General features: G+C 31.4%; 2 protein-coding genes across 8 annotated transcripts in view; one reads left to right on the top strand and one right to left on the bottom strand.

Annotated features, from left to right (window-relative positions):
• The window catches only part of LOC142326378 (mitochondrial thiamine pyrophosphate carrier-like), an 88,368-nt gene that overhangs the window by 46,373 nt on the left and 23,824 nt on the right, over positions 1–18,171 (bottom strand). Inside the window, exon 2 of one of the 7 annotated variants that reach the window (XM_075368838.1) lies at positions 4,031–4,107. The exons of 4 other annotated variants lie outside the window; for them this stretch is intronic. The gene's annotated coding sequence lies outside the window, so the exon portion shown is untranslated. Of the gene's footprint in view, positions 1–4,024; positions 4,108–10,695; positions 10,854–18,171 lie in introns of all 7 variants that reach the window. 2 more of the 7 variants (XM_075368837.1, XM_075368839.1) reach the window with 2 other exon arrangements.
• The window catches only part of LOC142326958 (hatching enzyme 1.2-like), a 39,808-nt gene that overhangs the window by 5,981 nt on the left and 15,656 nt on the right, over positions 1–18,171 (top strand). Inside the window, exons 2-4 of the mRNA XM_075369691.1 lie at positions 682–782; positions 3,520–3,616; positions 8,227–8,356. Coding sequence (XP_075225806.1) covers positions 682–782; positions 3,520–3,616; positions 8,227–8,356 — 328 coding nt within the window. The remainder of the gene's footprint in view (positions 1–681; positions 783–3,519; positions 3,617–8,226; positions 8,357–18,171) is intronic.

An 18,171-nucleotide genomic window follows, 5' to 3' on the forward strand; every position in this document is an offset into this window, starting at 1 on the left:
TCCTTATCCAATAATGCTTGCAATTCACAATTCACAATAATGTCAAAATCACTTCTGAATTTTTTAAACCACTCAAAGCATTGTGATTTACCAAGAGCATGCTCACTGTAAGCTTCGACAAGCATTTGATGCGATTCTGCAGTAGTTTTCTTTAAATGGTAATAGAAAATCAAAGCTGTCCGCAAATTGTAGTTTGTAGGTACAAAACTTGACATGTTCAATGCTAATTAAAACTATGCTGTAGTATGAAACTTGTGTTGTGAGTTGAAAATCTTTGTTAGCTGTCAAAGGAAAAAAAATGGTGGCAACGATGCGGTTTGATGGTAACTACATTGACAGCTAGGGCCACCTATGGGTAAATTCCGGTTTCATATTTACACACCTGGTATATTGACAAAAATCAAAGCAGTAATTAATGAAAAAAGGCCACCAAAAGGGATAACACGGATCAACAGTAAGGACTGTAGGTAAATGGATATTTAGACCTGGGGAAAGGGGGTGAGCTCTGATGCCAAGTGGAGCAGTAGAACTTGGCTGTTCTTGGTTTCAAATCTGATGTTGGTTAGAGAACACCGCATCAAAGATTGGACAATTTCTTATTTCTTTTGTAATAATATTAATTCTATTATCAATAAATTAATATAAATAAAAACAAAAATAACAATTTTTTTTCAATTTCAGTTGAACTAGATCCAGATAAATTAAAGATGTTAGAAGATACCGAACAAGATCCAGAAGTAACACCTGGATTATTTCAAGGTGATATGGCACTCAACAATGAGGTGCGTAATATACAAAGGTACTGTATTAAAAATATTAAACCTTGTTAGTAACATATAAACAAAAAAATACTGAGCTCAGTTTACAATAATGTTCTTTTTTTTTTTTTAATCATCAACATTATTAGATTTCTGTTCTTGCAATCAGACAGATCTTAATTTCTGAGGCAATATAACAAACCTTTTCAATTAAAAAAAAAATAACTATCCCTTGTTTTCAATACAGTTTATTGTGATTTATATTAAACTATGTAGACTACAACTCAATAAAATTTAGCAGAAAAAAAGTGATATTTCGATCATATATATTTTCAACTGTTTCTACATTTACTCATACGCTAATGCTTATGAAAGCAGCACAAGTTTGATGGAAAATGGGAAAGAAATGTTTACTCATATTCAGATTAATCAAATTATTTTGAATGTGAATATTTTTTAACTTACGATAATTCAAGGAATCAGGAAAGTAATGAAAATTAGGTTCTAAAAATTCTTTTGGATTTTATCTGAAGTAATAAAACCATTATAAATGCAGTTGATTTTTCAAACACTTTAATGTGGGGAAACAAACCAGAGAATGCGAATCAAGGGAAGTACAAAGACCCAAAGAAAGGTAAAATTAAAAACAAAAAATTCCTAAAGTTAAGAAAAACTTCAAATTTACTCAATATGACAATTGTTGCATGTGAAAAAAGTTTCACATGTTTAGCATACGACAAGCCCTATCTTCTTACAATTCCAGTAACATTTTGGTCATCCCTTGCTGTAAGGGTTGGTCATATCAAAAACTTGTTTCACAAAAAAGTTTTAGGTCATGTTTAGAGGACTAACGACCACTTTAAACCGATTCAATACTGTGTCTATTAAGGGAGCTATGATTTTTTTGTCTTCAAAACTCCATTGTTTCCACCGCTGGGCCAATGGTTGGTGATATAAAAAAATTTTACTTATATAAGTTTAGGTCCTTATCCAAAGAATAGTAGGAACTTTAAACGAATTCAATATTTTACTTAATAAGGAAGTTATAGCGATAACTTGGAAAAAGCTCACCCATTTCCACCCCATGGTCCAATTTTGGACGTTAACAAACTCGACTGAGATTCTAGGATGAGTTATTTTTAAGGAACAATTTGAAAGTGATTGGTGCAAAATTACGGTAGTTATCGTGTACACAAGAAAGTGAAATTATGTATATATACATATATACACAAGTTTTCAGCTGACAGAGGTTTTGGGTCTAGATGTAAAACGTGAAGGTATGTCAAAATTTTCCGGAAGTCCAACCATGGTACCCAACACATTAGGTAGCTTTCTTATGAAATCTACCTAAAAATAAATGAAAAAAATACAGATGACCTAAAAATGAACTAAATAATCTATCCAATCATGTACGAAGGTTGAAGTTTTTGTTTAAAAAGATTTCGGGTAATACAGGAACTAATAAATTTGAATTGTTTAAAAGCTTACTTCTTTCTGGGTGACGTGTGTAACATTGTTATGTCACCTACTTTATACTGGTGATAAAATGATTCGTATATTAATCAAACTGAATAGATCATCAGTTGGTTTGGTAGATGTTGAGTACCCCTGTGATTGCCCTAATTAAAATGTGGGAAAGTATTGTAAACATCTGAACTATTCTTCTTCCAGGATAACTATAGAATGTTATTAATAATATGAACACATTAAAAGACCTGATCTCTAGGTTTCTCGAAAAACTAAATTTGAAACATTCTGTGTAATATGAAACAGGTTTTTGCCCCCTCCCATAAGTTTATGAAAAAACTTTATGGTGATTTACTTATGTAAAAGTAATAAATAGTACTTTAAGTACTATATGTAATACTTACAACTGGAATTTTTAACAGACGTAAAACTTCATAAATTTTGAAGGAAACATGAATAATTTTGATTAAGGAACCATTTCTATCAATAATATAAGTAATTAAAAACTGAATCTTTGATTTGCACTGTATAATCGCGTAGTTTTTGAAATATTTCTGTTTGGTTTTAATTACTTTTATAAATATACTCTGATAATAGTGACATTTATCAGAGTATCATTTATCATTTTTTGAGCCATTCCCTCATTACCATTTCTAGAGCACAGTTGAATAATAATGGTAACAGCCCATTACCTTGGCACAGTCCAATATATATACGTATAATTCATCAGAATAAAACCCTTATAGTAGTGTTTAATAAATTAGAAGTTTAATGGAACACAAACAATTTAAATGGAACAACCTAAGGTATTTGGATTATAGAATACTTACAATTATTTATACAATAAGGCAAAGAAAAAGAACTTCCCACCACATCTAATGAGAATGTTTAACTTAAAAAAAATTATTCACAAACAGTATTTTATTTTTATATATTTTAGAAAGTAATGCTGCTGTTAAAATGACTTAATACTTGGTAGAAGTTCAACTCTGAAGGCAAATAATCATTAGAAAAAAGATGTTTGTGAAAAAATTGTACAGCTAATCAAACAAATTTTAACATGTCAAAAACCATTCCATATATTAAACAGTAATACATATCAAACAAAATTTAAAAAAAAGAAATAAATTAATTCAACAACAATAGTATTACAGTAAAAACAAAACTATTCTTCATAAACATACATATAAAATACAAATTTTAATACAAAAATTTGTGTAACTTTTCTTTAATATTCTTAAGCTCTTAATAAGTTTGATTTTATGAAAAACTTTTTTAAATTTAATTTTTACAGGCATATGATTACTGGCGAGTAGGCTTGAGGTGGGATGTATTTCCAAACAGATTATGGAAAAACAGAACAGTACCATATGTTATAAGTCCATTATATGGTAAGTTTAATATTAGCGATTAATGATTGTTAAGATATAAATCGATAATTTATTTTATAAAAGATGTTTATAATAAAAATTCAGCAATATTTAACCCTTATAAGCTAATTTTTTTAAATAGCAGCCAACAGTGAACAAAACTATGGCAATATATTACTAGCACACAGTTGTGTCACCATCCAAAGTACCCACTAGAACCCATCCGAAGCACCATTATCAAATAACAAGACTTTTTTGAAAGAATAACTCAACAACTTCTTGAAAGAATATCCACAACAAGGCTTAATTCATGCATTGCAACCAAACACCCGACCTTTGGTTTGTTAGTACATAATCATCTAACATCATTACTGTACAATTATTATCCAGTATATTGCACACCATAAAGGTCAACAGTTTAAAGCTAACCCAAACCAGTTATATTTTAATGTCATCAACTCCTGATTTGTGTATCCCGGCCACCACTTTGTTACAGGTTCAGATCAGGCAATCTAGCAACATAACAAACAACGAATATAATCAATATACAAACACAGGATACAGATACCTATGAATCTGATAATACAAAGTTATAGTTGAATAAAAAATCCAAATTTTCAAAATGTATGAATATCAGTGAGCAAAGATTGTTTCCACTGTAGCTACCAAGATTTTGACTCTCTAAGAAAAGATACTGTTTAATCTATTATTTTTTTTGAAATTTTAAATAAATTGAGTGGTTTTAAAATTCTAGTCTTACAAAAAATGTTTGGTTTTACTAATAATTTATCAAGAGAATTTTAACTGGAATTTGGTCAGGAACAAACCAAGATGTCATTAAGTTACATCGTGTGCTTGCACTGTGGGAATTAAACACTTTATAATAAGCTGGATGATTTTTCCACGAGAACTTACACTTGAGCAATATTCATATGGTAACTTGATTGAGATTTTCATGGCGTTTCATCAATTAACTGCTGTCAACATCTTAAATAATACAATAATTGGTAGAATGCTGGAATTAAAAAGTTAATTCAACATATGGAAACAATGATTTTGCTTAGATATAAATCGATGAGAAACTTGACTAAAAGCATTAGTTTTCCTTGAAATAAGAATCTATACATCAACCAGCCATTTTACAGACATCACAGTATACTGTTCACCATGTCCAAGGTCCATGCAATGGAGAACAACAAAGTTGTTTCAATAAGTTTTCAATTTGATCTTGAAAATCTTGTTAAGGATAGTGCTTAGCAAGTGGGCTGTAAATCGGTACGTTATTTTACTTGCTGTTCTTGTAAATTACTATTTTTTAATATATCATTCCATAATATTTTATGCAAAATGTGTGTATTTGTGTGCTTGCAACCATCTGGTATTTAATTGTTTATGTAGGATTTAAAATTTCTTTGGAAGTCTAAAATTTATTGATCATCATGAACCTTGGCATATAAGTCAAATCAGTATTTAAGTTGAAGTTCATTCTAATGATGATTGTTAATGAAAAATCGGCTTTGTAAATCAAACGTATTGATTGTACATTTAAATATACTAATTGCTTACTTAAATGATGCATCAATAGCAACAGGAAACAAATCGCACTGTAAACATTTATGAAAGCATAATCATACTGTCAAACTTTCCTACATCTAACTTAACTTTCCTATTCTGATTCCGCTGCAATTCTATTTTTCTGTTATTTTCTTTTTTGCTGAAGCCTAATGTAAGCTTTGGCATCTTCTACCACAGCTCTCCAAGTTCCTGTACCATCAAATAATTCTCAAACCTTTGTACCTCAACAACAAATCTTCAACCACCTAACCCTTCTACTCCTCCTTCATTGCCTCTTTTTTCCTAGTATTAAGCATTTTTGACTTTCTTGTACTGTTAATTCTACATACATGCCCTATTCATCTAACTCTTTGAGATGTCCCACCCATTAATTAGTACCTGAAGTTCGACATTTGCTCATAGTCTTTGTTCTTCAACAGCACAAAAATTCTTCATAGCACCTTCCTCGCAAACGTTCTCAAATTTTCTTTATGTGCCATAATTCAGTGCCCAGATTTTAGAATAATATGTTACTACCGGTCATGCCAAACTTTCGTACATTTTCAGTTTTGCAGATCTAGATGACTGTTTTTAAAAGTTTTATGTTATTGTAAAATACTTTACAATAACATAATAAGTTTCATGCTATTACTCATTCTATTTTCACATTTTACTTCTGTCCCAAGACAGCTTAAATTATTTATTCCCCGACAACATTGACAACATGTGTTGTAAAACTCTCTTGCCTGACCAGCAGATATTTGAGGTATCTTGTTTTTTCTTCAAATACCCAAAGTCCTGTCCTTTTTGTTTCTTTGTTGATTACAATATACTGTTCCTTACTGAATTGGTTTCTAGCAACCATGACTACATTACTTGATTCACACATTTAGTAATACTTACAAAAAACACCTCTCCCCTATATCAATGTTTTCTATAACATTATGTAATGTAACAGTTGTAAAAGTGCCTGCAGTTCATCAACCTGTTTTTCACTTGCATTTGAATTAAAAACAAAACTGCTTTTGCTGTTTCCTATATTTATTCTTATTTTCCTCTCCAGTATAATTCTTATAAGACTGATAAGATTCCTGCAAATATTTTCCATAGCTTCTTTATAGCATCATTAGTAAATGCTTATTTAAAATCTGTAAACAGTAAATAAAAATTAATGGCGTATTCAGAAAATGTTTTTGCTATTTAACTCAAGACAGAAATCAGGTTTGTTACAACACTATAAGGATAAAAACCGCACTAATATTCATCTAGTAACATTTCTGCACCAATTTTCATTTTTTCATTGACTTGAACATAATCTGTAAATGATACCAAGCAACACGGTGCTACCATAATTTCTGCATTCCATCTTATTAACTTTCTTGAAGATGGAGCAGGCAAGCCCTACATTCCAGTTAATAGCTTCCCTAATTTTTTGCTGAATCATATCCAACAACCTGTATATTATTCTGAATACTGCCTGCCCACCCACCATAATGAGTACAACAGGGACAATATTATTTTCATCGGGTACATTACTTGCTTTTAACTTCTTAATGGTGTTTTCAAATTACCTCAGTAAAGGTTATTGGTTAGTATTAAATTTTCTTTTTATAGAACATTTAAACAACGAATATTGTATGAAATTATTATTACTTTATTTTGAAAGATGTCAATTTTGGAAAATGTAAGTAATGGAAAACGAGAGTTAATCTGAAAGTTAATGAAAGGCTTTTTATGACCGACGAACAAAGGAAGACATTACTTCAAATGACTTGTTATTCAACAAGATAGCATAGTATAGTAGAACCAGATCACCAAATAAGTGCATGACAACTGACTGATTGGCATCTTATCAAAATATTTACACCTGTTAACATGGGTACAACTTTAATATTATTAATTTGGATGAACTTACACAGTTATACTCGGTTACTATGAGACCCAATAAAAATTGTATTTCTCAAGTGCCAAAATAAAGTATGTATTTATACGTGTATAAACTGAATATTATAATAAATGAACAATTGTTCACAATCAATAGATTTATAGTAAAGAAGAAGAAATAATAAAAAGAAAACTATATTTTGATTTACACAATAATGCTACAAACAATTGTATGAAATTATACTGTTTATTATTTGTCCTTTCTATTTCATTTTTAATTCTATATTGTTAAGAGCATTTATTGTCATCATAAAATTAATACACTAACATAGGAAACTAAAACATTTTTATTTAAACTTATCAGTACATAGTGACCCATTCTTTTTGAACTTTATTATAAGTTCCAAAATCTCAACTTAAATGTCAGGATTTATGATATATTATTTCAGTTAATGAATTGATGGATTACCTAATATCAGAGACCTTGATATTGACTTTGTCTAACGGATCCTCACAATTAATTATTTCTTATCTACGATTTTTTTATAAATATTCTTAAATAGTTTTTATTATTATTATTATTATATTGATGTTTAATACTCTTATGTACACACTTTTTTTGGTATAATTGCAACTTTTTTTTTTACGGATGTGGCTTTTTTATTTTTAAATATAAATATAAAAAATATGTATAAATTGTGTGTGCATACGCATGCACATTATAATAATAATAATAATCAATGTGAGCAATGGATGATTATAGATGTAATTGTTATTTCATATCTGTATATGATACTTTTTTTTTACTAAATTATAAAAAGATCACTGTTACACAAGATTCAATTCTAATTTACACTTAACTGCCTTTAAATTCTTGAAAATTGACCCTTCTATTGCATATCATACATTTACAATTAGCTCCTAAATTTCTAATGGGATTTGTAATCAATTTATGACTTTATTCATGTATCCAAACTGTACATTATTATAGTTTAATAGTTTTTTATTTATTTATGACTTGTCACAAAATGATACATTAGACTTCTATAAAATATATAATTGTATTAATTACGAAATTTATACTACTTATGAATAAAAATAATAAACCAAGGTCAGTAAAAAGCAAATTAATGTTTATGATTATGAGGAATTAACCGATTAATCACTAAAAATATCATAAATATTTTTTTCAGAGCCTGATAACTACATTACAATATACAGAGCGATAACAACAATTAACTTCATGACTTGTGTTAAATTTGTACCATGGAATGGTAAAAGTAAAGACTTCGTATTGATATGGCCTATCAAATTTCCAAAAGGGTAAGATACAAAAAATACTTTCATTATATACCATAATCTTAATGTAAGGCAATGCAAACAAAACGCTATTGCTTTTCACTTATTAAGAAATATATTTAAATACATTATTAGGTATATAACGGCATTATGCTTATACATTATTATTTCATACAGAGACTGATACATTCACTTTGTCAACAATCAGTTAACTTAGAAAATATTCCTGTAACACTATTACATAAAACAAAGTTTGCTAATTTGTCCAGGTCATAATCTAAAACACCAATGAACCAATTAGAAAAATTCCTACCTCTTTTAAAATTTACTCCTTTCCGATTATTACTAGCTGTTAGTAATTACGTCATATTACCTACTTTTGCTCCTTTTGATAATCTTACATAGAAATGTGATTAATAATACACGAATAAAAAATAAAATTTGACTGAGAAAACCATCCATCACACATCCACCAAACTTTAGAATTTGATCCACAAGACCAAAAGCACACCAAAAATTTGGATAAATGATCCTTTTTTAACTCTTATAACTCACATTTGACCTCCCTAATTTAATTTTGCAAACCCTTTTTAAAAAACTCAGGTTTTTAAACATAAAAAATTGAAAGATTGTGGTTCAAATTTTACTTTAAAAAAATCCATTCTACCTTCAGAAAAAATAAAAATACCAAGCAGGAGAAGAAATTTGGGCCTTCTTGCCATTTTGCAGGTCACTATTATTTCAGTCACACAAATTAATGAAAACTGAAATATTGTGATACTGAAACTTTTAAATATGTGTTCTATTTTCAAAACATTTAAAATAACATAGTTGAAGGGTTTGATGTCTTACTGCCTATTCAAATAACAAAACTTAAAATTTGTTATTCAAGACTTTTTTTAAATTCATTGTACCAAAGAGAATATTACAAAACTTTTTCAAAACTTGATTTATACTTTTTAGTCATACTTTAATCAAATTATTATCATACACTCAATAGTTTAATTAGTAGATTAATTTGGTTTTCAAAAGATAACACGATATATTGAAATTTCTAATATATTTATAAAATATCAAACAAATTTTCAATCAAACATTAACTAAACAAAGTAACTAAGTAGTAAAGTTTTTATTTCACTTACTTAATTAACTATCACAATTTCTGACAAATGTTTTTATGAATTTTTATAAAAGATATCTCATTCAATCCACTTCTGATAATGCATCATTATTGCAAGGTTTTCTTCCTGTTAATTTGGAGTTCTCCAATTTTTTGATCCAAAGTCCATCGAGAGATCTAACTTGGTTAAGGCTGGCATATGCTTGACCTTCAGCAAAGAGCTAACTATTAGATCTGTCATCTGCGACCCTAAAAATCCTGCATAGTCATTTTGCAGATTTTGCAATTTTTTACACCCGTACCCTTAATTTACCCCCGTATGGGGGGATGTTTGCAAATTGTGAAATATTGTACTGTCACCCGACCTTAGTAACTGTGCAAAATTTCATCAATAGGTTTTCTCAGGAAGTATGTTAAATTAAGGATGAAAGATTTGAGGATAAACATGAAATGAAACATTGTGAGTTAAAGAAAAGCAAGTAAATACATAATGATGCTCAAAATCTTTAAGGTTCAATGCCCTTTAGTCCTAAGTATTGTAATTATTTTAACTGTTTTTTCCTTTTATTCTTTTTTTTTTATAAATAAATTCATAAAGTCAACCTTCAATTGTTTAATGCCTTGACATTAAAAAAAATACACATAAATAGCTCATCAATGTTAGTCATCTCTGTACCTCCCTAAGCTCCTCTTCAACCTCAATTACAAAAATCTACTGGACCAATTTGCGTAAAATTATTATTTGAGAAAAACCAATAATTATTGTTAATATTTACATAATACAAACAGGGTTTTTCCTAAAAGTAATTGCGTTGGCTCTGGTGCATCAAGCAGGCATGGTGGATGGGGAAACTTGTAGTGGGATGTCTTAGTGGCCTTTTTACATCCAAGTGCTAGTGGCAAGACTTGTGTTTGAAAACACATAGTTTGCATCCGTCCTGAAATTTCTGACAGCTGAATCCTTCACCATGACAATATGTAAAGACACACTGTGTTGACGACAGAATTTCTGACCAACAAGAAAGTGTCAACGCTGCCACAGCTGCCCTACTACCCAACCTGTCTCCATTTAACTTCTTTTTGTTCCTCCAGCTGAAAAGAGACATGAAAGGACAGTTTACCCCTTATATAACGCCTTAAAAATTTCATTGTGGTCTTATCTCATTGGAGAGAATTGAATTTTTCGCTAGCCGTAACTCCATAAAAAAGCGTTTTCGAAAATCTATTTGTAGGAAATTTTTACCTTATTTCAAGCTCTAGAATCGGTTCCCAAATTATTTCCTTTCCTCCTGAATCACTGTCTACATAAATGCAGATCTCCGTGACGGAGCGGAAACGTCTCAGCCTTTCATCCGGAGGGCGCAGGTTCCAATCCCGAGCAGGCACGGCCTTTTTCATTCACTATAAAATTCATTTACCATTCATCTAGTAAGCCTGTTATTATTATGTAAATAAATAATTAAATATATATGTATATACATGTCTACAAAAAAAAACCAGGGCCGTAGAAAAAGAAAACAATTTGCAAGAGAAACAGAAATACGGAAACAAATTTCTTAATAAAAATTAGGATATTACAGAGAAACGCTGCAGGACGACCGATAAATGTACATAAGACTGAAATGTGGAATTTTACCATAATACCATAATTTTTTCAGTTAAATTGCTTTCATTTTCGCGCGAAATACTTGAATGTCAGAATAATATTATACTAAATATAATTACGATACAAAAATCCAATACTAAAGAACGATTAAAAAAATTAAAAATATCTTCAAATACTTTACGAAGACAAATCAGTTGCTTGCTACAAAACAAGTTTTTTAAAAGCGCTTAAAAAACTGGAGTAATGTTTCTAACTCCCAAAGTACTGAGTAATATATGTGCAAAAAAAAAGATCAAGAACTTTTCCTTTTTTGAAACAAAACCCATAAATAACTAAGGCTGTACATTGCATTAACAATTTTGTAGAATTTATTATCAGAAAACAAGTATATTTGGTAAAAAGATAATAGAAGATAACAAACAGATAAGCAAACTTCAGTAAGCGAAAAATTAAATATCTGCGTCTTATAATTAAATCTGGATATCTTTTGTAGTTCCACGAAGAAAGAAATTGTTTACTCTAATTAAAGTTTTTGTTTTCATATATTAATTTTCTCTCTCATACTTTCTCCATGTTATCAAAGCCTTTTAATACTTTTTTTTTAATCTCCGAGTCCACCGTTCGGTATTGCTACAGAGGATGAGATGAATGATTTGTAGCGTGTGTGAAAAGGACCATGCCCGACCGGGATTCGAACCGGGTCCTTTTAATACTAAACTTTAATAATCTTTGTTAATAAAAAATGGATTATATTTACAATACTATTTTTTAAAAAAGTAACATATTGAAATAAAGAACAACACTATCAATGTTTATATATTTTTAGTAATCGGTGTTGCAGGGGATAAGGTGGGGATTTAGGTGGGATATCGGTGTTCAGTTTACTGTCGATTCTACAATAAAAATAAATTCTAAATGAGTTTTATTTTAGCGATAAGCAATTTACAAGAAGAAATTAATTCTAAAGTAATTTATAAAAACAATTTTTACTGGGTAAGTAGTTGTTAATGTAGATATTTTTACTAAAATCCCCACACAAAACATACGGTCAAGGTAAAACAAAATGCAATCACGTGTATATTTTAAACAAGTTTTATGATATCGCAAATCTCCTGCTCAGGATTCAAATGAAAGTCACTAACAACCAAATGCCGACAACCTAATCGATCACAAACCTACAATTTTTTAGCTTAAATGTTCAATAAATACCGGGCGACTCAAAAAGGACTTCACATCTTTAAAAACATGTAAAAATTAATTTACATAACTTACAGATTCAGTTGAGGTCTCAGTTCATAGCAAAGCACATCAAGTTTTGACTCGCGTAGTTCATTAGTACCGAATTCGGCCACCAGTATTGTGAAAAATGGATACATTTACTGGTGCGGAACGAACTCGCTGTGCGTTTTGGTTTCAAGATTTGGAGTCAGCAACTGCAGTCCGACTAGATCTTCGTGGAAATTACGGTTGGGAGCCTCCTAGTTTACTCTTGTAAACTGCTAAATAACTCTTGTAAATAAAAAAAGTAGCATTCAAAAACTTATTCAATAACGCGTTATAAGAATAATTAAATAGATCGTTGCTGTATTTGAAGTATTTTATGCTTTGCCCTTTTTTTTCTCCTGGGTCTTGCGATCGAAGTTATCTCCTCGTCACGATAACAATTCAGAACTATTCGCACACCCTTTCGTTGTTGTTTGTTGTTCTTTTCTTCATTCCCGTGACATCCGCCGCGAAAAGATTTTATAGTAGCTCGGTCGTGCAATCATTTTTCCTACTTGTCCTTTCGACATGACTTTGTAGACGATCATTTTGGATCGATTCATCCCCACCACATTTTGGTGCTTCTCATCAGTCAGAGAAACCAATCGACCACTGCAAGGTTCATCCTCAATATTCGTTTTACCAGCTTCTGAAGCGTAAAATTTTATTTTGGCTTTTAGTTGACGATGAATGTTACTAATGCAACTTTTTTCGTTAATAAAAATTCAATCACTGGATGTTGTTTCATACGCTTTGACGTGGCTGGCTTCCAGTGTGCATTATATTGTAGCCGATACACAAGGTGTGTTCAGAAAATAACCGAACATTTTTAAATACTCGCCCACGGAGATATTCAGTGACTTGCGGTTAGCAGCACTGTGTTCCGCATAACCTAATCTTCTTGGATTGTTGATATCTTGTTTAGTTTTCGTGTTATTGTTATTTGAGTGCAACGTGTTGAAGTGTTAGTACCGATTTTTGTAACGTGCTAGTTTCGAAAGCGACGATACGATGTAAAATTTTGCCTGAAACTGGGGAAAAATTTCAACTTTTGAAAGAAGCTTACGAGATGATGCTCTGGGTCGTACGCATTTTTACAGATGGTTTCCACGATCTAAAAGTGGTCGTCTGTCGATCGAAGATGACCCTCGACCAGGAAGGCCTTCTACTTAACCGATGACACCCGCGTTCAGATGATCGACGATCTGGTGCGTGCAAGCCGCCGATCGACTGTCAGAGAACTTGTAGAAGAGGTAAACATCTCGATTGGATCGTGCCGTGATATTTTAACTGAAAACTTGAACAAGCATCGAGTCGTAGCAAAGTTTGTTCCTCGTTTGATGACCGAACAGAAGGAAGAACATCGAGTGGATGTTTGTCGGTAACTTCTTGAACAAGCCGATAACGATGAAACGTTAATGCAAACTATCATAACGGAAGACGAAAGGCGAGTTTACGGCAATGATATCGAGACAAAAGTTCAATCTCCACGCCCCAAAAAAGCACGTCGGTCTCGATCCGATGTCGAAGTGATGCTCTCCGTTTTTTTTTTTTTTTGTTTAATGGAACCGATCGTTTTGAATTCTTGCCTCGAGGTGAAACAGTGAACCGTGTACTATGACGCGTTTTACAACAGTTACATGAAAAAATTCGCAAAAAGAGAACAGAATTGTGGCGAGACAACTCATGGTTCCTTCACCACGACCATGCACCCGCACACACGGCTTTTGTCAATTCGTTAGTTTTATACTAAAAATCAAATGACTGTTCTCCCTCAGCTTCACTAGTTGCCAGACCTGGCTCATCGCCACTTTTTCTTATTTGCGAAACTAAAATCAGCGATGAAAGGACGCCGTTTTGAGACTATCGATGACATTAAAGCCTATTCGTCACGGACCTTAAAGTCATTTCAAATGAAGGTATGCTGGACTTCTTCGCGAAGTGGAAACACCGCTGGGAAAAGTGTGTGAATATGAGAAAGGAGTACTTTGAAGGGGACAAGCACCAATAATCTGTAAAATTAATATTAATAAAATAAAGTTCGGTTGGTTATTTTCAGAACAGACCTCGTCCAAACATATGCATCCCCCCACAAACACATACAGATATGTATACGCTAGTATATTCGTACATTTGTTAGCATTAAGAGAGAGAAATCTGTAAAAAAAATGTACAACTACACAACCGATTAGTTACAGATTACTAAAAAACTTCATGAATGTCCGACCGGATTAATTTTTCATTTTTTCTCTAAAATATTCATCTTACGTAATATATAGTGTAATTTAATGTAAATGCCAACACATCACAGGAAGTTGATTAATAAATAATGAACTTCATTAATATCTATCTTTCATCTGGAAGGTTAAAAATTCAAATACTGGTCGCGCATGACATTTTTCACACGTTACAAATTTTGATACTTCATTCTTTCTAGTCGGTTGGCATCAGTAAGGACATCAAGCCGTACACTAAATAACTCTTGTAAATAAAAAATAAAATGGCATTCAAAAAATTATTCAATAACGCATTATAAAAATAATTAAATAGATCGTTACATCGATGAAAATTAAATAAAGAGGTTCAGTAAAACAAAGGAAAAAATCAATCGCACGTTACCATCGCTTAGTTTTTATATTGGATAATTACAGAAATTTTTTAGATACTCGACAAAATAGTAAACCAGATCATCTCATGAAGTTACAGTTCACCATACATAGAAAAATCAGAACGATGCGATCAAAAAAAAAAATAAATAAATATATGAAAAGAATGTAAGAAGAAATAGAAAATTCTTAAGTCCAGGAGCATACAGAGAAGGTAAGGTAACATTTTCTCTGCGGATAAAAAAACAACCCCATATTGTTAAAATTTTGAGATATCATAAGTGTTGTGACACTGCATCGCCTACAACTTAAATACCAAACTCGGAAATTTAAATAACAGCCGTCGTTCACGTTACATAAAAATTTCAGTAAAAGAATGCAATGTTATATAATGAGCAGTATTTATAAAAAAAATGATAATTATATTGCGCATGTATTGATTGTATAATATGTTTTTTGATAACTTTACTAATAGTTTCTTATCTTGCTAATAGTAATAATGCAGGAGTAAATATTTTCATTTTTTTATCGATCTAAAAAATAAAACTGCTGATCAATAACACAGATAAAAACTTATTTAACAAATACATATTTAATTTTTAATTTTCTCATAAAATGATATAAAAATTCTCTATTAATATTAACTTTTCAAGCATTTACATAAAGCTTAAAATTTAACCTCCTCCTTCCTCAGTGATGGAGGAGGTTAAACGGAGGCTCAATGTGTGGGTTGAATTAATAAAATCCTAATAAAGTTATTTCTGATTTTTTAAAAACTGAATAAGATCAATTAATAATAAAATGGCAACACTAAATTTAATGACTACATTAAACCGTTCTGATATAAAGTGATACAGGCTGCAGGAGAAATTAAAAGGAAGAAAGAAAAAGGGCAAACGAAGAGAAAAATCAAATTTGGTATGAACCGAGTTAAATGTAGTCGTAGTTAATTAAATCTTAATTAAACAATAAACAGTAATAGTAGTAATAATTAAACATTAAATAAATAATAAACAGTTGAAATGATAATTAAATGTAGTTTTAGTTTCCCCTAAGCTGCGCGAGTGCGCGGCAGCGGAATAATTTTAGAGGAATTGAAATAAATTTCACAGAGAAATTTATTTCCCGCGCATCTGCAATCGGCTATTGTAAATACGCAAAGTATACTCCATGATACATTTAGTTGAGACTACAGAGTAGCATATAACGTGACTTTCTTAGGGAAGACTAAGGATTAGATGATGCGTGGAAAAATGTATCTATTACGCAGGATGTAGAAAATTTTATTAGAACTATTTACACAATGTTTCACCGATCTGGCATCAAAAAGAAAGATTTTAAGAAACAGCACAACTGTCAGAGCAGGATGTTATACCGTTTAAATCATTAAATGAAACTAGATGGTTATCCAGGTATTTTGCAGTCGGTGCTTCACTAAAATAATTACGATACATTAATTGAGTTTTGTAAAAGTCAGATTGCAGAATGCAATGATCCCTGTTTGTAAATACAGGTTATCATAAAAGAATGGTGCGCGGTTTCAGTAATTCATAGGAAGATTGTAGGGAAATTTCTAGTTATATTGGTATCCCTGAAAGCCTCCAACCCAAAAGTTTGTTCATCAGCAGTTGTAACCACAACGTCAGTTCTTGTATTGTTGTTGCGGTGCATTTAGTGAGTTACTATGTTCTCGGATAAAGACAAAGCAAAGTGTGTTTTATTGATGGCTGAATTAAAATCCGTAATTTTAGTTCGACGTGAATTCGGAAGAGATCCGCCACACAAAAATAACATAACACGTCGGTACAAACGATTCGAAGAAACCGGATCGGTTAAGAAACAGAAATCAACCGGCAGACCAAGTGTACCAGACGAAACGGTTGAACTAATTAAACGATCGGCAATTATAAGTCCTGGGAAGTCCATCCCCCGTCGAAGGGTCGAATTAGGTATTCCAAAATCAACAGTTCACAAAGTTTTACATAAAAAACTGAAATTACACGCTTATAAAATCCAGATACTGCAGGAATTGAAACCCGATGATGGTGTAAAACGTTACAATATCGCTGTTGAAATGTCAGACAGGATAAGTGAAAACGAATCATTTTTAGACGATATAATTTTTACAGACGAAGCTACATTCCATGTGAATGGATGTATTAACAGACACAATTCACGAATGTGGGGCTCTGAAAACCCACACGCAATTATTGAGAACCAACGCGATTCGCCTAAAGTTAATGTTTGGTGTGGTGCGATGAAAAATCGTGTAATAGGGCCTTTCTTCTTTGCTGAAAAAACAATTAATGGAGTCGTGTATTTTGACGTGTTAACCGATTATTGCTTTCCTCAGCCGGATGAACTCGAAAACATTCATCGACTTCATTTCCAACAAGATGGTGCTCCCTCGCATCTCAATGTATCGGTCACGAACGCTTTGAACGAAAAATTTGGAGATCGATGGATAGGCCGGCAAGAACCCGTACTTTGGCCTCCAAGGAGTTCAGACCTGACACCTTGCGATTTTTTTCTTGTGGGGGTACATCAAAACCGTTGTTTATACACAATAAATTCCCGACCTAAACCGCTTAAAAAACAGGATTAATGAAGCGATGACAACTGTTAACGAAGAAATGTTAACCGATGTTTGGAGAGAAGTTTAGTATCGATTGGACGAGCGACTAAATTTGTCGAGCGACTAAGGCCGCAAATATTGAAATTTATTAATTATGTAAAAAAATGTTTGAGACGACAAATTTGAAAAATAAAAAACATAAACTGTAAGTAATTCTGTTTTAATTTAGACCATGTTCAAAACCCCACCATTCTTTTATGATAACCCTGTATTGTGAAAAAATTCCGACCGATTCACAATATTGGGTAACAATTATTGGTCTGAAAGATGTATTAGACTCGTTTAAGCTGATATCTACAAAAAAGTGATTTAATAATTATCGACGCTCATCGGTATGTAAAAATTAAAATTAAAATTAATAAACTTAAACTCAATATTTGAGACACAAAATCTTTTGGAGTGACACTGTAAGAGAAATATTATCGGAAAGTCAAAACGATATCGATACATCAGCTATAATTCGATTTATTGAAAGTGTATTTCACTTAGAGATCAGATTTCCAGATGAAGAACTAAAAGATCGGCAAGCATTTGATAATGAAATTAGTATGCATTCAGGAAACAATTTTGATTTCGGAAAGAGAAATAAATACAGCTGTCCAGAAAATA

The sequence above is a fragment of the Lycorma delicatula genome, chromosome 6, assembly GCF_047948215.1.
Source record: "Lycorma delicatula isolate Av1 chromosome 6, ASM4794821v1, whole genome shotgun sequence".
Classification (NCBI taxonomy): Eukaryota; Metazoa; Arthropoda; class Insecta; order Hemiptera; family Fulgoridae; genus Lycorma; species Lycorma delicatula.